The following is a 22,833-nucleotide window of genomic DNA, read 5'->3' as shown; positions in this document are numbered from 1 at the left end:
AGAAACAATTCCTAGTAGTGCACAGAGCTAATAGTAAATTGTACCAATTACTTGGACCCTAAGATTATAGCCAGTCTACTAGCAGACAAATTCAACTCTAACTTCACCCTGCTACAGTATTCCCAGATCAAAATACTTGTATCTAAACCCCTCCAACCAAGAACACTTTAACTATGGGGCCAGAGAACATACCAGGCTATGTACTGGCTAGCCTAAAACATAACCTGTCAGATCACCTACACAGGCTATTCAGTATTGGCTTCATACCAGGCTTTGTCCCAGATGAATGGAGGAAAGCAACAGTTATTCCCTTGCACAAAGGTGGGGTTTCAATTGCCCCAGGAAATTATATACCATAAGCTTGACTGGTTTCATCTGAAGGCTATGGAAAGGATCATTATGTAACTAATAAACTGGGTTATAGGTAACCTACAGACCCTCAACTCAATCTAGGTTGGATTCTTCAGGGGCAGGTCCTGCCTATTTAATGTCCTTGAAAAAGTTACTGACACTATGGTTAAGGGCAAATCACACCATCACACATTCAACAATTATAGATAAACTCTCCCAGCTAAAGTTTAATCGCTATCTAACATGCTGAATAACAAATTGGCTTGCAAATAGAGCAAAGGAAGTAAGGTTGAGTGTTTCTACTTCTTCCAAAAGATCTGTTACTAGCAGACTGTCCCATGGTTCATTCCTTGGGCCACTCCTGTTTAGTATTTACTTCTCAGAGGTCAAAGCTAATGTTAAGGGTTTGTGGTGACCAAGTTTAAAGATGACTGCAAACTTGGCACCATCATAAACTTCCCAGAGGACATCAGGATTCTACAAGAGGGTCTGTACTAAACAAATAATCGGTGCCAAAACCTTGGACTAAAACAAAATGCCAACAACTGTCATATTTTGGCAAGCAGGAATCCCCTTATAGCAATTACATTAACAACACCCTTCTGAAAATCAATTCCTTAGTTTCATATCTGGGAACCTATGTTGACAATGAACTCTACTTGGATCATCACATATCCACTATTGTAAGAAAATCCTTCTTCATCAAATAGCTTATATCTAAATGTATGGGCATCCAGATCCAGGGACCTTAATTGTCCCATTGTACTCGGCACCCTTTAGGCTGATCATCGATTATAATGCCCTTTTGGGTATGTACTTATCTAAACACTTGTCACAAATCAAATGATCACAATGTTTACTCACTAAAAATAAAAAATCAAGAGCCTAAGTCATAAAAGTTATACTAAAGCCTTGCCTCTCCTCCTGGTGTCATACGGCCTATTGAGAGGCGACCTCCATCTCATGTAAAGAGTATCAACAGAACCTATGCTGTCAGACCCATTACAGACCTGAAAGCCCACTGGCGACCCATTACAGACCTGAAAGCCCACTGGCGACCCATTACAGACCTGAAAGCCCACTGGCATCATAAGCACCCAATGAAGGGATAATCCACAAAAAGCAGCAAGGACACCAAAAATCACCAAAAACTAAGTCCAAGGTACCCATGAAAGGTGAAGCCACCCACTGAAGGGATGTCATTCTCTTTTGCAAAATGAACAGAACATGCCGGAGGGATAGGTATGCATCACAAAGAATACAACTCCTAATGAACCATCTTCTAGTGCATGTAAAGCAGAGTACTTCTCTTACTCTGTTCATCCAAAATCTGGACAGATGGCCGGGTAACCATGAGTTCAAATCTGGTGTAGTACCAGTGGTCATCATCAGTAGGGGAAACATTTAATAAACTCAGCTTATACTTGTTTGCCCATCTTTGGATATTTATAGTGTATAATACAAGAGCTAATAATTACCATGCAAATAGAAGGCTGGGCTTCTTAGGATCCTCACAAAGCAATAGTCTATTAAGTAGCTATGGACCTATTTGTTTTGGGGGTGTAGGAGAGCACAACAAAGATGGAGGTAGGCAACTCAAGATTAGACTATGATATTTGTTAAAACCTAAACTTGGTCCTAGGAAGCATTGTGACTTTTGGTAGAGAATGCACAGTAGGCCGTTTTAAGGAGAAATTGATCATTCCAATGTTACTGCCACTTGTACCAAAAACGGTAATAGCAAGGGAATCGAGAGTGATGCACTCTGTAAAACTGGGGAGTTTGTATGAGGAGCATTTGAAACGAATCGGAAGAGATGAATGTTTTTGTAAATTGAATGTCAGAGAAATTAAACCTAAATGCTAGACATCGCTGCCATATTTTTATTGGGAATTTGAAGAAAAGTAAGGGACTATAAGCTGTACTGGATAAATAATGTTTTGGCTTGATATATGTAGAGAACAGAAAACATCTTTGTCATTTGTAAATATGTATGTGTGGAATTCTAATTCTGTTTAATTGTTACTGTATACATGTACATTTGTTGAATTTATATATGTTCATGTTATATGTTCTTTTGTTTTAAAAATCTAATAAAAATGATTAGAAAAAGCCATTCCCAGAGGCAAATATAAAAATAAATGATATAGACATTAAGTAGTAAATTACAATCCTATTAGCCTCCTGTCATGCACTGATAAAATTATGGAAGAACTAATATTAGGCTAAACACATTTGAAATTAAGTGAAATCAGTGTGAACACTATTTGACATGTATGCCCAGGTAAAACATCAACATTTACTTGCAATTTGCAATGTATCTTGCTTTTTTAAAATGAGTGGCTCTCCACTTAGACAACTGAAACTTTCTTTACCCCCATTTTCATAACTAATTGCTTAGTGCACACTGCAGTGTTTATAATATTAACCCATTGTTTCATCTTACCTTTAAACATCTATTGCAAGACCACTAGTTATTGGAGAGCCCACATTCTGCCTCTCAGTAATCATCTTGAGATTAGAGCTTCTGTTTTCTCCTGGTGAGTAAAAGGGCACAGATACATTATTTCTTGGAGACTGTTGATCACCAGAAAGCCTAATAACTGCTTCATAGGTGACAGCTTGGAATTTGTGCTTATATTCTGTTCCTGGTGAGAGAAGGAGCAGAGTGCATTGACTCTTGACTTTTATGGTTGGGCAGTGAGTGTCTGTGCTTAACGTTCCTGATTGGTCTGGTTGCTATTCAAGCCATCTACCAGGAAAAGTCTACAGCTAGCATATAGACCCTTGCATCATCTGGGACAGTAATGAGGATCACCAAACAGGCTGTAGCCTGCTTTTCACCTTGGGATTGGTGCTAACATTTTGCTTATGGTGAAAGAAGAAGCAAAGGAGCACTGTATCCCAGCAGAGTGAAGCTGTGGTGAGGCCAGCACTAGTAGTAGCCAATCAGTAGCCATTCATGCAACATTTTAATCATTCTTGACAAGCTAATTCTTTGTTTTCAGTAAGTACTGCTTGATTTGTTTCTAATTTCAGAATATCTGCCAAAATACTTCATCCTTAAATTTGCAGGGTCTACGTATTAGTTTCCCCTCAGGTGTTTGGCCGTGCCCTGCAAAGCATGATTGAAATTTTTCTAACATCTAGTTGCACACAGGATAACTAGTTTGCAGTGACTAGTACTGTCCCCACAGCCACAAACGGAATACTCTTGACATTGCTTTATACTCTCACTCCAATAAAAAAGGGTATGTTGCCATGGCTATGAACTTTCCCACTGTCTTGTTATAACATTAGTGGATATGGGCATCCTGAAGCAATGTAGAAATTGCCTAATGTTTACTGACAACTAGTTAATTCTCAAACAAATTGATATGGTATGTGAGAAATGTATTTACACAATGTCACTGGAGGCAAAGCTCTCACATTAAAGTACTCCTAATGTCAGTAAGGTAGTCAGTAGTACACACACTGCACCCATCACACACAATTCTAAGCAGACATATAGACCCTCATATGCTGAGGCACCAAAATGTAGCCTTCCTAAATAACAAAGACCTCCTAGGTGAAGTACACATAACAAATACCCTCAGCAGTCCCAAATGCCCTCTTTCAAAACAAACCCTCAGCAGTCTCAAATGCACTCTTTCAAAACAACACCCACATCAACACATAGAGCAACATCACATGGAGTCTCTGCCTCTAAGTCCATAAGGCAAGCCACCACACAGTGCAACATTCTGGTCACTGGAGACTCCATCATGAGATACATTGATGTCCCTCTCACCAGGCTGAGTAAGGACAAAGTCATGGTCAGTTGTTTATCAGGGGCTAGTATCTGGCACAATACACACACACACTCAGGTCACTGGATCACAAATACCAGTATGAATCAGTCATTGTCAACCTGGGAGTAAATGATCTGAGACATACCTCTCTAGAATATATGAAGAGAGACATCATAGAGCTCTCGGAATATGTGTCTTCTCCAAAGATGATGCCACAATACAAACAAAAGATGATTGACTTTAATAATTGGCTTAGTTTTTGTTGTCATGCTAAGTGTGTGCAATATTTGTCAGCTTGGAAGGAGATGGTCAAAAGACCACTCTGATTTGCCAGGGGTGGTCTGTATCTCTCCCCACTAGGCTTTTAAATATTAGCTAAAACATCATCTTCCCCCATAGTGCCTTTTTTAGGCAATGCTAAACAAAGTACTTCCGACATACAAAATCAAAACAAAAAAAAATCTAAAGGTATTACTGCTCAGTGCTAGGAGTCTAAACAAAAGACTCCACTCCCTAGAAGCTTTCTTTACCCTTGAGAATGCTGATGTCTGTGCAGTCACTGAGACACGGTTTAAAGCCATGAAGAGCATACCAACAGTGCAAGGTTATAATGCCTTCCACACATTTAGACCAGCTACTACACAGACAAGAACTAAAAGTGGAGGTGTCTCTATTTACATCAAAAATAAATATACCTCAAGGCTGTTTAAACAGGACAATGCACTTGAGCTGCTCCATGTTCAAATCACCATAGGAAAAATCCAATATCCAATATCACTTCCTTGCCAGCTATAGGTCCCCTTCTATGACCCAGGAAACCCATACCATGCATTTAAACTTATTAGAAACATTAACCATCCAACCCAATACCATATTCATGTATGACTTTAATTACCCCACTATTAAATGGGAATCCTATATGACACCAAACATACATGCACAAAGATTCCTGGATTTTGTCAACGCAAACTCCCTGGACCAGATAATCAGTACACCAACCAGGGGTGCAACCATACTGGATCTGGTCCACACTAATACGGGAGAGTGCTGCACAACCCCTACTGTAACATCTTCCCTGGTAAGGTCAGACCACAAAATGGTCTCCTTTGAAGAAAAATAAAACCTGGACTCCCAGCTAAACCTGGAATATTCAGGAACTGCTCTAAGGATAACCTCCTGCTATTAAGTGATAACCTGGCAAAATTAAAAGCCCTCATAAAACCTGGGAACACTGCTGCCTATGCAGAACTTTCACAGAAACCTTGTACAAACATGTTACTAGCTGGATAAAGACAGCTGTACCTACCAGGAAGAAGTACAGAACTAACTCAAAAAGCAAGCCACCTTGGTGGAATCACAAAATCAAGAGACGATATAACAGAAGGAAGAAAATCATGGCAAAAACCATGAGGTGCAGCACCCAGCAGGATAAAAGCACTCTCATTAAACTAAACAAACAACTCAAAGGACAGATAAAGTCTACCAAAGCCAAATCTGAGAGGAATTTGGCCTCCCAAGCCAAGGACAACCACAAGGCATTCTTTAGCTATGTCTGCAGCCTCAAAGGCAATACACAGTTGTGTGCAGAGCTTAATGCAAATGGAGCCACCTGTACTGAGCCAGAAGATATAGTAAACCTACTGGTCAATAAATTCAGCTTCAACTTTATTCCTCTCTCCCCTTAACCTTCCCTCAGAAAATACCATCAAATATAACTTCCCCTGCTATCGCTAGGGAACAGGTCCTTAATGGTCTCTCTAAGACCAAGAATACTGCATCAATGGTCCTAGACAATATCCCAGGAAGCCTTCTAAATAGCATGAAACATGAACTATCAGGGCCTCTGGAATTGCTATTTAACTATAGCCTCCAAACAGGTTTTGTGGCACATGAATAGAGAACAGCAACAGTCATCCCTCTGCACAAAGGTGGGCCATCAACAGACCATGGAAACTTGAGAACCATAAGTCTCACTAGTCTTATATGTAAAGCCATGGAAAGAATTATCATGGAAATGATAAATAGTGATATAGTAAACCTTCAGACACTGGACCCAACCTAGCTTGGTTTCATCAAGGGCAGATCATGCCTACTCAACCTGGTGGGCTTCTTTGAAAAGGTCACCAAAGCAATGGATGAGAGCAAAATGGTTCACACTGCCTACCTTTACCTGGCCAAGGCATTTGACACAATACCTCACTCAGGCATTGTTGACAAACTCAGGAGGTTAGGTACAAACTCGTATGTCACCCGGTGGATATCAAACTGGTTCACAGACAGGACCCAAGAAGTTAGAGTTGAGGAGTCCACCTCTACAAAGAGGCCAGATACAAGTGGAGACCCTCAGAGATCAGTCCTTGAACTGCTCCTGTTTGACATTTACTTCTCTGAAGTCAAGGCCAATATCACTGCTCTCTGGGTGAGTAAATTTGCAGATGATTGCAAATTAGGAGCTGTCATTGAATCCCACACTGACACAAATGCTTTCCAGGAGGGGCTGACACAGACAAACAACTGGTGTCAGAGCCATGGACTAAAACTTAATGCCAAGAAATGTATAATAGCATCCTCCAGGAAGTCATCCACCCCTGGTAACTATCATATTGACAACATACCCCTGAGAGTTGACCCAGTAGTCAGGGATTTAGGGACACACATTGATAGTAATCTAGCCTTTGACCATCACGTGTCTACAGTGGTGGGGAAATCTTTCTATGTTGTGCAACTTATAAACAAAGGTTTGGCATCTAAGTTCAAGGAAGTTATTGTTCCACTGTATTCAGCATTCACCAGACCTATCATTGAGTACAGTGCCCCCTTTGGTATGTACCTAACCAGGCATATTAAGCAATTGGAATGTCCAAAGAGATTCTTCACTAAAAGAATGCAGGGCTTAAGTAAAATGTCCTATGCAGACTGCCTCAAGGCTCTATCCCTGTATTTTGTCTCCTACAGGCTTTTGAGGAGAGATTTATGTCTGACATGCAGGGCATTGTCACACCCCATTCTGACAGACCTCCTGCATATCCTACCTAACTCTAAAAACACTGTTCCCAACTACACTAGTCTAATGTCTACAAAACTCTCTACCTGTATACTACACCCCAAACAAACCAAATACCTTATCCTTCTCCGGGGACAGCCACCCAAACCCAGGCCCTTTACCACACTGCATCCAATGCCCCAAGCAACAGGCAAATCCCTCCACTTCACAGATCTAAATGCTCAGAGGCTATGTAACAAAATTCCAAACCTTCGTGCCTGGCTTCTACGTAACCAGCCCGATATTCTCTCCAACTCAGAAACCTGACTTAAGCCCTACATACAAGATTCTGAAATAACTCCTCCCAACTACCGCATGTTAAGGAATGTCAGAACACAAAAAAAGGGAGGTGGTGTAGCACTCCTTTACTCAGCATCCCTCTTAGTCACCCCCTATACCAAACCCTTTCCCAAATTTGGCAAGGCAGAAATAATACCAGCCCTAATCCACCTAAACAAGCATAAAGTCATATTTGGTCTCTCCCTCTATATTCCCCCTGGTGACAATATCTCATCCCTTGGAGATGTTGACTCCTGGGTCTCTACCAACGTTACTCATGAAACCATAATCCTGGGGGACATGAACATAAACTGGGCCACAATCTAATCTCCCTCTAACTCACTCAATATTAACTTGTATAACTTTACACAACTAATCAAGTCCACTACCAGGCCTTCCAAGAACTCCATCACTGGAACCACAATAGACTGGATTCTAGTATCCCATCCTCACTAAATCTCTGATAGTGGTATTCTCCCAGACCCACTAGCTGACCAATTCCCCACTTTTGTCCACTGTCACCCCTCTTCTATACAACTAACTCACACCTATATTTCCACTCGTTGCCTAAAGAACTTCAATGCTGAAACCTTCTCAAATGCACTGAAAAGCACAAAATGGAACCCATTAAAGACTCTTTCCCTAGATAATGCTCTATCCTACTTTAACTCTACTTTCACAAACCTGCTCAACTCCTTTGCCCCTCTAAAAACAAAATGTATAAAAAGTAACCCTCTACCCTGGTTAACCAAAAACACCTTAGCTACTATGCAACTCCGTGACAAAGCCTGGACATGTTACCATAAAAATAAAACCACTATTGCCCTAAACAAATATAAAATACTATGAAATAAAGTAAAAAAAGTCTTACCTTAGACCGCAAAGCCTATTTCTCCACTCTCCAAACCAACCACACCACCAATCCCAAACTATTTTGGAAAGGAATCTCATTTCTCCTCAACCCGGGGAAAAAAGAAAACCTTTGACTCAACCCGCATGCCTCTGACATGAACTTGGCCACCTAGTATAACTCTTTCTTCATAGAGTCCATAAGCAAGTTAACATCATCCTTCAGCAACACCTCTACAACCCCTCCTCAGTGTGCTCCCATCCCTTCCTGCCTTAAGCATCCCTTGCCCCCAACCTCCACCCTTCTCTATCAATCCCATCTCTATATCCACCATAAAAAAAACTTCTCCTAAAATTAAAACCTGGTTCCAATGCCCCTGATGAAATTCCCTCCTACTTCCTAAAAGTAGCTGCAGAAGCCATTCCTCTCCCTATCAGCATTCTACTTAATCAGTTTATCTCAGAAAGCCAGGTCCCCCAGCTCTGGAAGAAGGCCTTTATTATTCCTCTCCATAAAGGTGGCAATAATAATGACATCCCAAACTTTTGCCCTATCGCCATCCTATCCCCTATTTCTAAGCTACTTGAAAAGTGTGTACACCAACAACTCTTACCCTACCTCATCAATAATCAGCTTCTTATCCCCACACAACATGGCTTTAGACCAGGTCATTGTAGCTCCACTGCCCTCCTCTCCTTCCTAGAAATAATCAACAAAGCCAGCGACTCCGGCCACTTCATATCCACTCTTTTCCTTGACCTCTCTAAGGCATTTGATACTATTTCCCACAACCTCCTTCTTACTAAACTCTCTAAACTTAACCTATCCCCTTCCTCTACCCAGTGGTTCTCAAGCTATCTTGCAAACAGGCAACAAGCAGTTAAATTTTAAAAGCTGCCTCACCCTTCCTTAATACATCCACAGGCATCTCCCAAGGTTCCATATTAAGCCCCCTACTATTCAACATATTCATAAATGATTTCTTCCAAGTCATTCCTAACTCCAGTCTCATTCATTATGCCGATGATTCTACTATAATCTGTTCCTCCCCTTTCATCACAACTCTAAACAATCTAACACAAGCTGCCTTCTCTTCCACTGAAGAGTGGATGCTCCACAACCATCTAGCCCTTAATACAACCAAAACAAAAACATATTATTCAATGCATCCAATACCTCTTCCCTAGACAAACAATTCTTCATAATTACCAGCAACAATAATACCCCCCTAGAAGTAGTCTCTGACACAAAATTACTGGGAATTATCATTGACAATCAACTAAAATTTGATAAGCATCTGCAAGCAAATATCAATAAAACCCATAAAAAATGAAGTATGCTTTACCGCCACAGTCGCTTTATCTCTCCCACTACCAGGATTACATTAGATAATACATACCTCATCCCATCCCTTTTATATGGTGCATCTATCCTAACCAGCCTACGATCTTCCCTCAAAACAAAACTCTCATCTTGTTATAACAAAATATCCAAATTTGCAGCAGGTCATAAAGCCTCTTCTCACCACTGTAATTCCCTTCACCTAGTAAGTTGGCTAGAATTACCAACCTTTGTCACATATACCCAGCTCATCCAAGCACACAAACTCATTCATAACCCATCTCTCTGCCCCTCCCTAGCAAATACATTTGAAATGCATAAACCAGATAGACTCCTAAGATCCAATTCCCAAAACATAATTAAATTGCATAAACCAACACATCCTGCTGGGAATCAATTGCTGTCCTTCTCTCTTGCACACCTCTGGAACGCTCTCCCTTCTCCCATCTGCACCACAAGCAGTCTCTCCTTGTTTAAAACCTCACTGCACTCTCACCTTACTTCACAATGCAAATGCTCTTGCTCTCATCCAACCTAATTCTACCACACTTTCTTCCTAACTTTCCAAACTTTGTAGCCTGTCACTACCTCCTAAAGTTTTACATCCTTACCTCAATGTAATTCCGTAAAAAAAAAAAAAACTACTACTTACTGAATTAACCTGATGTAATTTTCCTAATGAAAATCTTTTATTTCTGTATTATGTAACATCTATTTGAATTGTGTAATATGGGTTTGTACTATACAAAATATGTATTTAACATTTAATTGAAATGTATATTATGGATTTGTGCTCTTTCTGTACTATGTATTTTTATTTCTCTGGACCATTTCTCCCCAGGACTCCATTGAAAATGGGCTCCTTTTAGCTCAATGGACTATCCTGGAAAACGAACTGAAAATAAACAAACTGCAAATAAATAAATAAATAAATCTGCAAAACAAACAACACCAGAATTACCCATTCTAAAGCGTTAAACCTTGCCTGTGATATAAATAAGACCTGCTGGAGAGACAGGTATGTATCCTAGAGATTACCTCGTCTCTGGAACATGCTCCCCATCCATGTGAAGCAGAGTTCCTCCCTAACCCAATTCAAGTGCAACCTGGGCAATTGGATGGGGAACAGGAAATTCATCCCTGGTTTGGCACCTATGTCTCTAATGGACACGGGTAACCTGCAAATGGTTCATCTCCGAGGCCCTATCTTGTAAATGTTTAATCTCCCAAGCCCCTGCTTACAATTATCAAGGATATCAGAACTTGTCAGAGATTCGGGATGCATGGCTAGGCTTAAAAAGGCCCATGTGGTCATTAGCCTAGTAAACACCTATGAACCTATGACCAAACTATGTTTTGCTTAATATTTTCGGACTGTACTATATATGCACTAGTAATGGTATCTTTTTGGTTTTTGTTTTGGACCTTTTTTAAGATCCACCCCTTAATGTAATAGTCATTAGGACTTTCATAAGCCAAATGCTTAAAGAAATAGCTAGACTCTCCCAGAAAAGGATAAAACAAGTCACATCAAGTGGAGTCTAGCTTACTGGAAAGATAGGATTAGTATAGACATGTATGCATTCAAAAGATAGTGGAGCAATTTTATATCTGTCACAGGTAATTTACATGTATTCCATGATGCATTTATCAAGGAAGAGTTGGAATTTTTTTTCACATATGTACCATGCTTTGCTAGGGTCTTTCTTGTTTGCCCCTATTTGTCATTGCTGTACAACTTTTTTTTCTTTTTTACTTTTACTTTTTTTGCTATTATGTTTATTTATTTATTTGTTTATTTATTTATTTACTTAGACTACATACTGCGGTGGTGGTGCTGCGGTAGCATTGTTGCCTCACAGTTAGATGTTGCCCGTTCGATTCTCAGTTAGAGCGTCTTCTGTGTGGCGACATGCGTGAACGGGAGTTCCTTCGTTGAAGGTTGTGCGTTAGACCCAGCAAGCCAGCACGTGAAACTCTACTGCCAATCATTAGCAGACCGGAGTTCCGCTGTGGGGACCCCTAACCGGGAAAAGCCGAAAGACACAATTTGTTTAGACTACATATTGCAGTTTAAATCTAATACAGATTTTACTGAACTGCATTGTTTAAATGTGTTTTCTTCATTTTTTTTTCTAACTAGGCATAACTGAAAAGGAATATGTGTGGCCCATTTCACTTACCTACATATAATAAAATAAAATAGGCCTTTTACTATAGAAGATTATTCAATCAATATTCAGAAATGTATTCCATTTCTTTACTAAATATTTCTAATTTTCAAACCTTCATGAGAAAAAGACAATCATTTATGCATTTCTGTCATTTCTTATAATCATTTAATTTTTTTCTCACTTTAGATAATCTCTTGATAATGTGGGTGCTCATCCCGTTCAACCTGCTTCTCACTGCTGAGGTACTGCAGATGGTATCCTGTCAATATGGGACAGGAACACCCCCTGTATGCAGACCGATTTCTGATGTGTGCATATTACCAGGAAAAGGAGAAAAAGGAGAACCAGGTAAAATTAATAAAATTATTTCCATGTATTCCAGCTTATCTTCTAAAATTATTTTCTAGGTTAAATTTTACAAAAATAACAAAAGACTATAAATGAAGATGGTTTTGAAATAAAAAGCTTAAATATGAAACAAACAGTTCACAGACTGCTAACGATGTTAGGAAAAGATACAGTAATATAAAACATATTTATAATGAGAAAGGATGCTATTAATTGACATTTATGAACATAATAAAAATAAGTTAGGAAGCACAGTAAAAAAGGTGTTGCTATCACTCAATAACTAAAATGTAATCTGCTGCTTTTGAATTGTTACTCACCTCCTGAAATCTAAACACACTGCCAGTATATTAACTTTATGTACATATGTATGTATGTCTGAATGTCAACCACGTAAGTGCATTGGTGTGGAGAACACTTTTAGTCATAATTTGTGCCAGGTATTAAAGACAACAGTTACAATCAAATGTGGTACAGAAACTAACTTCACTTCACATTAAGATTCAGTTATAATATATTCACAGTAACAAGTCACTTTACATTTAATATAATTTATTATAGAATTATGAAAGATGTACAGCATTTAGATCTCATTCACATTTAATTATAATTATAATTTTCCCAGCAGTAGCAGAAGGAAGAATATTTACAAAGATAAATTTATATGTATTAGATGAATGTTGTTCTGCACAAACATGTCATGGATTTCAGTGAGTTTCAAATACATGAGGGCAGATTCAATAAACCCTGCATGGTCCGCTAACACCATGTGCATGTCACGGTAGCGCACTGTTTTATGTTCAGTAAGCAGCTGTACATGGGGTACAGAGCCATGCAACCATGGTAAACACTGTGGCATGCTAATTATAGCATAAGCAGCTGTAATTGTATGCTAATCAACCAATCCAAGTTGGACGAGCTATTCATTAAGCTATAAAGCAACCATGTAGACTCAGTGCTGACTTCCTTTTGAATTCCAAAACCTATTTTAATACAGCTACAGAAAAGAGTCTACACTACTTCCATGTCTGCAAAATAACTTGACTAAATTGACCATTTGGGCAGAGGAGAATAATATGCTGATAAATACAACAAAAACTAAGCAGATGATATTTGGGAGACATGAATTGAAAGGTAAATATTTAATACAGCACACAGCCGCGGTGGTGCAGCGGTAGCATTGTCACCTCACAGCAAGAGGTTCTCCTGTTCAATTCTCGACCGGAGCACCTTTTGTGTGGAGTCTTCATATCCTCCCCGCGGTCGAGTAGCGTTTGAAAGACATGCGTGAATGGGCATGCCTTCGTTGAAGGTTGGGCATCGAGCTGGCACCTCGGCATCATAAAAATCTACTGCCAATCATTAGCAGACCAGAGTTCCACTGTGGTGACCCCTAACCGGGAAACGCCAAAAGAAAAACAACAACAGCAACAGTGATGGAAACTGTAGACTTGTTTAAGGACCTGGGTATATGCATAGACTCAGCTATGAGTTTTTCTAATCATATCAACTAATTGGTTAATGATAGTTGTAGAACTATAGATTGTATAAAAAGATTTATAAAGTCTAGGAAATCAAAAATGATGAAGTAATTGTTTGTTAGTTACGTACATTAGACCGAAACTTGAGTATGGAATAACAATATGGAAACCCTATAAGAAAACAAGCATGAGTAAACTGGAAAGAGTACAGCGGAAATATACCAAGAACATCCATGGATGCAAAAATTTAAGTTATTATGAAAGACTAAATTATCTGAACTGGTACAGTGTTTCTTACTGATATCTAAGAGGAGATCCTATTCAGGTATACAGGGGATTTAGAAACAACTACCTCTGGGAATGTTTGGGGTTATCAAAAAGTACTAGAGAATCATCAGATAACCCATGTAGAAGGTTCTATAGGAATGAGAAGTGTACTAATTGGTTCTCTGACAGAATAGCTGATGCATGGAACAGACTACCAAATTACATTAAAGCAAGCACTAGTTTAGATATTTTTAAGAACAGCCTTTTTAGTATATTGACAAGCTAGAAGGGCATTAATGCCTGTGCTTGAAATATTTGCATGTATGCATGTATGTATGTACACAGAAACAATGTTAGGGGCTGCTGTTGCTTTAATTCATGTGTTTGTGCAACAGGCTGAAGTCTATGATGCTGCTGCTGCTGCTAGTAGACCAAGGCCAAGAAGGAGAAGGGTTTTCAGACCCCAGTTCACTTGTCAAAATCTGCATGAGGTGGAAATTGTAGAGCCCTACAGGGTGGATAGAGACACACTGCAGGAACTCTGCAACATCTGTTGCCCTCAAATCAGACCCAGAGCAAACCAAGGGGAACCCATACCAGTGGAGACAAAGGTATGTGTAGCACTTAGAATTTTAGCTACAGGGAACTTTCAGAGACCAACAGGGGACATGCTGGGGATGTCACAGGCATCAGCATCCAGGATCCTCCATCAATTTCTGAATGCTATGCTTCAACATGCCAGTGACCACATATATTTTCTCCATACTTCTGAGGACAGAGCCACAAATATACAGGAGTTCTACCCTATAGCACACTACCCTGAAGTACTGGAGTCCATAGATTGTACACATATAGAAATTAAGGCACCACATGGAAAACAGGGAAGGGTCTACATAAATAGAAAGGGCTTCTACTCTATTAACTGCCAAGTTGTATGTAATGTTAAGGGAATCCTCTTGAATGTGTGTACTGGTAACCCATGCATTTACCTTAACTCACATATCTGGCACACTTCCCAACTATACCAGATGTTCACTAGGGGTGATATCCCACGGGGTCATTTAATGGGGGTGCTGGTTATGCACTGGTACTGTGGCTGATGACTCACTTCCGAAATGCACAAACCTACTGAAGAATGCCATAATGAGGCAAACACTCAAACCAGAAATATCCTAGATCATGTATTTGGGCTGCTGAAGTCGCGGTTCCAGTGCCTAGATACATCTAGAGGAGTCCTGCAGTGCAATCCATGTATATGTACTGAAATTGTCACCATCTGCACCATGCTTCACATCATCATTATCCTGAGAAAGCTGCTTCAGTAGGATCAAAAAGGGGAAGGGGCACATATCCTACCACCAATGGCAAGGTCACCACAGCCACATGCAGGTGAGCTGCTGTGGGTGTAGGCATACGTAGGTGTGCTCAATATGCCCTCTTATTGGCTAGGAGTCAATGTATAGCACACTCACTCACCACCTAAGAGGCTAAAACATTCATCCTATGTATGCCCATACATACAGTAACCTTGATGCCAGGCAATGTTTACAGCCTTTACCTACTAATGTAATTGCTGTGCACTCCTAGCATCAGGCAGACTCAGCCCTGAACTTAAACTGTAGGAACTGCTGGATTTACATGGTAAGTGTTAAACCTGGACAGTTAAAACAGCATTGTATAATAATATAAATGAATGGTGTATCCTTGCGTGTTGTTACTTGGAAATGTAAGGAAAGAAAAGATGAGTGATTTGTACAGCACTGACTTTAACATGTGACAGCAGAGACTTATGTGAATACATGTGTCCTCTATCAAGTAATAGGCCTCAGGCATCAAGGATTCACACATTAATACCTCTAAAAAGTACTGATGGTCACTGAATGTTCTCAGTTTGGACTCATACTTTTGAACTGGAAAATCATTAATGAAAGAAGTTAGAAAGCAATGAGACACATTTCAGTTTCAGACTTCACAACTCTCAGAAGAGTATTAAAAATACTGATGCAAAAAACTGTTGTGATTTTATCAACTGTTTAACTTTCCAAGACCAAAATATGTCAAACATACAATAAGCAAAACATCACAAATGCAGATATACTAAGCACTAAGTCAGCTATGCACCTTGAGCATCAGACACAAATCTTATGTATCCCTGGATCCAAAATATAGAAGGCAAGGATATGACACAGTTATCACTTGCACAGCGTGTTGTGTGTGTGGAGGGCAGGAAGCCTAGGCTGACATAAAAGGTAAGTGAGTAGGTGTGAGTAAGAAAGAGAAGCAGGCAGACATTCAAATAAAGTAAAAAATGGCTAGTGTGACAGAATGAGCTTTAAGCTTCACAGCTGAACCATGTAACTGTTTTCTATGTGTCTGTATGGGCCCTCCAAGTTAAATTGGTGTGTTAGTGTCTGAAGGAACACAGCCAAGCTATGTGTTAGCTCTACATCTTGGTATGTTGGACAGGTGTGAGACATGCTTAGTAGAGGTGGCAGTTCATCACTGTCATACACCACCATGAGAACTGGCTCTGCCAGGAGTTGCACTGGCACACCCACACCCATGGTCAGATACACTGCTGCTACCTGAAAGTCACTGATGTCTGCTGGATGAGGTCCCCTCACAAGGATGCCCAAGACCAAGACCCTATGGGCTGCCATGTCTGGGTGTGGACACCTCAACCATTGATGGACCAGTGAAAGTAGTGTCAGTATGGGAACCTGATCGCTCATGACCATGTTGTTACATCAGATGATGTGGCTGACCTACCCCCACATGGATGCTGTCCCCCTCTCAGAAGACATTCCATCACAGACACCACCTGTTCCAATATGTCATTCATCTGATCCATTGAATTGGCAACATGGCGGAGGCAGTCACACGTCAGCCTGTACCACATCTACAGCCCTAAGCATTTCTCTAGAGGACCGAATGGAACATGCCTGTGCCGCCATGATGGCCCTAAATGTATGTTGAGTAGCATGGGAAGACACACCTGGAGGATGGACAGCATGCCTCTTCTGAGCACCACTAACAACCCTCCTGTATGGCACCTCGCACACACTTTGGCTACAGCCAGACTCAACAGGCACTGAAGCCACAGTGACCACATTGCCCTGATCAAGTATCTCACATTCCACCTGTCCAATATCTGAGGGCTCACTGGAGTGGTTTGGCATAGGCCTACTGGCTGTGTCCAATGGAATTACAGGAAATGGCTGAATGTTAACCTCAGTGTCAGATTCAACCTCTGCACCCCCAACTGTGCCTCTGTTTGGCCACCATCTTCATCAGAGTCTGCTCATATTCTGACATCAGGTGTTATGAGTCCCACATTTCCACTGTAAGGATCACCTGTTATAATAAGCAACAAACACAGGAAAAACATTAATACCTACACTACTATAATCTAATATATGGTAACAAACTAACAGTGGTGCATCTATTACAGACAGCAGAGCAATATACACAACAGTCTTGACACCCACATCACAAACTAAATATTTCTTTGAATTGCTCATCAGTACTGACATAAAAATGTTTGGCTTACCACGTGCAGATGATTGTAGGCTCCCTAAGCTGGATGGTCCTGGAAGAAGTTAAGCAAAAGGTAAGGACACCATCATCAGAATGAACAGTAACACAAGATCAAAAATGTTTTGCCCTTTATATGTATAATAATGACACTTTTAACAAGAACTTGTATGACACATCCACCCCAAACCCATGTGTAATCTACCAGAATGTGTTGCTAACTGTATCAATCTACAAATATTCCCACCAACCAAAATTAGTGTTAAGCAGAACTTAAATATTGCTGTCAATATTTTACTATACAAGAAGTATTTAACAATTGAGATAAGTAAGCCTACCTGGAAGCTCCTCCTGGGACATACTTGTCCTCCCTGAAACAGCAGCACCAACATCAATGACATGCTGTTGTGCACTTCCCAGTGAGCTGCCTGGATCCCTGACAGTGGACAGGAACTCTTCATTTGGTGTCAGTGGTGTCTGTTTATCAGTCTCCCCAGTAGCCATCCATTCATGGGCCATTGCAGCTGCTCTCCTCTGGGTCGATGAAATCATGACAGTGGCCCTATGGCGCATGTGATCATATGTCCTGCTCTGACCACCTACTGTGTTCACATCAGCAAATATCTGCTGCCAAATTTGCATTCTGCCAGACATATCCCCACATCCCCACTTGCGGAAAGGCACCATGATGCCTAAATGCTTCCTCAATGACTTAATTTTCAGGGTTACTGAAGGGGGGGGGGGTTCAGAGACTGGGATGCCTGGGTGTCATAGTCCTAGGTGATATAAAACACAAAAGAAAGATAGTGCATATAATTATCATATAAATAAAAGACCTGCTTCAATATAACACATGAAAGGTAGTATTTCATTATTACCCACTGGAGAAAAATAAAACAGTCAAGATATTCAAATATAAAAAAAAGGAATTGTTTGTTTGTAATATATTACAATCACACAGAAAGCAAGGTTGGATCTAAAAACTAGGAGATTAACAGTAGCAAATCTTGTTTGTGCCAAAATAGAAATGCAACTTTGCTTCCATCACCCCCAAAACAACTTGCAAATGACACATTTTGCTAACAAACCATCAGTGAAATGCTAAAAGTCCTGTCAAATAAACTGTCCCTAAAATATGTGTACAGATTTACCACTGAACATTCAATTTTAAGCAGGTGCTAGTCATTTTACCTATGGCCAGCACTCCCGTAGAGGTATGTATGGTCCATCTTAGAAGGCTAACACCCCTGTGTCATTGAGAATATAGGACATTTACATTTCATGGAAATAAATAACAATATAAGCGTATACATAAAAAACAGTTGTAACATTAGCACTTGTGATGACAGTTAATAAGGCTGTGCATCTGAGAAAGTAAAATGCCCTAAAAAACATGCCTATGCCATCAGTCCACACAGATAAAGGAGACTGGTCTAATGTTTTTTTTTTCTGCATGCTTAAATGCTCTCAGTGGAGATGTGAAGTCTTCAGGTGCAGGACATTGAAGGAAGCTGCCCAAGGGAAGTTGCAGCTGAACTGAAAAAGACCTGCTGGTCTCATCCACCTACATCTAAATAAACCTACAGTTTATTCCAGGCAAAGGTTTCTGAAAAGTTACACTTCTAAGAACTGATGTGAGAACTGTGTTTTTAGTCTACTGGTTTTCAACTTTTGTGCGTGAGGGACTTTTTATCGGGGTATCATTTGCCTGGGGTAAGTTGGTTTATAAAGCTTTAGGTCCAGTCTGACACACTGTATATCCTGTTGGGTGCAGGCCCAATGGTCATTTTTTGTGAGCAGTTTGTATAATTTTTATCATTATTTTCGGGTCAGTGACTTCTGATTATCGCAGTGGACTTTTAGAGTTTTTCACTCTAGCGGAACTGACATATTTGATTACATGCTTTTTGTATTTTTGCTTGCCAATTTTTGTTATTTTATATTTAATGTATAACTTGGTACTGGATCTGCTGTAGTTTTTTACCTGTGAATTGTTAGGATATAGATTGCATAGGGCTCAGTTCTGTTCATGTTGTATAACTTAGTAATCTAAGTGTATCTGAATAGACTACATATAAAAAAAAACTTCTACTGTATGCATATACTATCTTAACTATTTTGACATTGTAACATTTATTTTATTGTATTCTGTCTGACGTTGTTATTGTACATCTTAAAAGATTTTGTTTATACTGCATATTATTAAAATTAAACCACACCCTCACTCCATTAAACCCACCACAACCTCTATTCCAACAAACCACAAAACTGCATACTACCTTTCTCCTTCTACACCCATCCACAGTCTTCCAACACAGATAACTCAATCAACATCTCAACAACACCACACTCCCACAACCATATCATCCCATTTCTCTTGCCTTCTTTATCCATCTGCCTTTACTTTTTCTCCTTCATTACTACTTACCACCATCCACTTAACACTGTGCCCTGTATCAAATCCCCACCCTACCATACACCACAAGCAATCTCTTCATACCTGCAAACGCACAACCAATTATCCTTTACCCTTTAATTTTTTAACTCATCTCTCCTATTGATTACACCTCAGAATCCAAAAAATACCTCAACCTCAAACACCACTTCCTAACTGTATTCTACATTAAAACCATTACCAGCATTGCAGCCCAACTACTACTAGGAGGTGATATCCATCCCAACCCTGGCCCAACATACAACACCCATACCACACCCAACCCCAACCTCCCATTTAAGCATAAACCCACTGATTTACTCATTCTAAAACTAAACATTCGCAGTATCATAAATAAAATAGAACAGTTACATGGAATTATCTCTGTATACAACCCAGACATTATAGTGATTACAGAAACATGACTTAAACCCCACATTAAAGATAAATCTATAACTCCACCTGGCTTCAACATATTAAGAGTTGATAGACTCCACAGAAAAGGTGGTGGCATTGCCCTTCTTTACAAATCCAATTTAAAAGTCCAGCTCCTTCAAAAAGAATCCCCGGATTTCAACACTGCCGAGACCCTATTCACCAAAATCCTACTAAACCAACATAAAACAACTAAACCTACTCAGCATTTATATACCACAAGGAGACAACCTTAAGACAGTAGAATGTATACTCCACTGGGCTTCCCACTCCCTGTCCCAAGAAACTTTACTCCTAGGTGATGTCAACATAGACTCGAACACTATACACTCATCCATAGCCACCAACCACATAAACCTATATCATTTCATACAACTCATACACTCACCCACAAGAATTGACAAAACCACCAATTGAGACTCCACCTTAAACTGGATCCTGACTAACCAGCCTAATACAGCCCACCTATCTGGAATACTACCTGACTCCCTCAGTGACCATAACTCAACCTTTCTCTTTCGGCACAAAATAAAATCTACTAACCCCCCCCCCCCACTCTCTTACATATCCATTCCCAAAAATACTTCTCCCCAGAACAATTTTCAGAAGCCCTAAAATCCTGTGACTGGGTTCCCATAAAAACCCTTCCCCTGGATAATGCAAAAGAAAACTTTAATGCCAAAATCCTAGAGATTTTAAACAAACTTGCCCCACTAAAAACTATAAGATTGTAAAGTAACCATGCCCCCTGGTTAAACAAAGCCACAAAAATCTTATTCAAGACTAGAGACAAAGCTTGGATAACTTGGCAAAAATACAAAACTCCCTTAACTAGGCAAAGCTTTGCTGAGCTCAGAAATAAAGCAAAAAAACAGGTTAGGTTGGACAAGAAACTCTACTATATTTCCCTACAAAGTAAACAGAACAACAACCCACAGAAATTCTGGGCTGCGGTGAACAACATCCTCCAGCCTGGTAAAGCAACCACACCACCCCCAGATATCATAGGTACTGATCCACACATAGCCTCTAGTTTTAATAACTACTTTACCTCTTCATTACTGAACCTGGTAAGTGCAATATCACCCATGACACAACATCAACCCTGAAACTACCAGACTAGCTCCACCCCTTCACTTTTAACCCAGTTCCAACTACAACCATTCAAAAATCTCTTAGCTAAACTCTAACCTACCACCCTAGCTGCTGACAGTCTCCCAGCTCAATATCTCCAAATTGCATCCAAGGCCATCGCCTACCCCATCTCCCTACTCATTAACAGATCTATCTCCTTGCATTCCATTCCTTCATTATGGAAAACCTCATATATCATCCCTATCCACAAGGGAGGTCCATCTACTGACCTCTCCAACTACCGTCTCATTGCTATCCTATCACCCCTCTCAAAAATTCTAGAAAAATGTATCCACCACCAAATCCTTACCCATCTGTTAAATAACAACCGTCTAACTAAACCCCAACATGGATTCAGACCTTCCCATAGCACCATCACTGCTCTAATTAACTTCTCCAATACCACAAACTAGCACAGGAACCAAGGGAAGCTGGTCTCTGCCACCTTCTTAGACCTATCCTAGGCATTTGATACAGCTTTCACATAGCAAACTCCTCACCTGCCTAGCAGAACTCAAGCTCGATGACTCCACCCTAAAATGGTTTAACAGTTATCTAAACAACTGGTCACAATATGTCAAATGGGACAACTCCCTATCCCCCCCACTCCCTGTCACATGCAGTGTCCCACAAGGTTCAATCCTTGGTCCCCTTCTCTTCAACATATTTACAAATAATCTCCACCTAGCTACCACTAAAGCCAACATCATCCAGTATGCGGATGACACTACTCTAATCTGCTCAGCACCAAACATCCAATTACTACAAAGTAAAGTCCAGAAATCCTTCACTGAGATAGAGAACTGGCTAAACAACTACCAACTAATACTAAACCCCAAAAAAACACAGCTAATACTATTCCACCCAATCAATCACTCTTCCGCCACCTTTACCATCATGTCAACCAATGACACCCTCATCACCCTTGTAACTGAGGCCAAACTCTTCGGCATGACTATTGATCAACAACTTAAATTCAGCAAGCACATATCCCAAACTATCTCTAAAGTCCATAAAATTCTTGGTTGCCTATATCGTTGCATACTATTCCTAACCCCTGAAACTAGAACAACAATAGCCAGAACTCATCTCTTATCAACACTACTATACGCCAATCCAGTCCTCCCAACATTAACAAAACTAACCTGAACAAACTCTCCACATGCTACAATAAAATAGCTAGGTTCGCTGCCAATAATAGATCACATTCCCACCACTGCTAATCCCTAATTAAACTGCACTGGTTGGAATTTCCAAACCTCTTATGCTACCACCAACTGATCATAGCCCATCAAATTCTTTTTCATCCGGGGAAGAGCCCTGCCCTAGCTGACATACTAAACTTTCACAACCCCAAAAGGGAACTATGTT

At 40.1% G+C, this 22,833-nt stretch overlaps 1 protein-coding gene across 2 annotated transcripts in view; it reads left to right on the top strand.

Moving 5' to 3' along the window:
* Positions 1 to 22,833, top strand: part of LOC122791090 (pulmonary surfactant-associated protein A1-like) — a 443,204-nt gene that overhangs the window by 124,004 nt on the left and 296,367 nt on the right. For both annotated transcript variants that reach the window (XM_044058889.1, XM_044058890.1), the window contains exon 2: positions 12,016 to 12,177. In XM_044058889.1, the coding sequence (XP_043914824.1) occupies positions 12,030 to 12,177 (148 nt within the window). In that variant the 5' untranslated portion in view covers positions 12,016 to 12,029. The remainder of the gene's footprint in view (positions 1 to 12,015; positions 12,178 to 22,833) is intronic.

Source organism: Protopterus annectens, chromosome 16.part0, assembly GCF_019279795.1.
Source record: "Protopterus annectens isolate FY-2018-M chromosome 16.part0, PAN1.0, whole genome shotgun sequence".
Taxonomy (NCBI): Eukaryota; Metazoa; Chordata; order Ceratodontiformes; family Protopteridae; genus Protopterus; species Protopterus annectens.
Note: the sequence above shows the minus strand (reverse complement) of the source record. Positions and strands in the feature narration are given on the sequence as shown.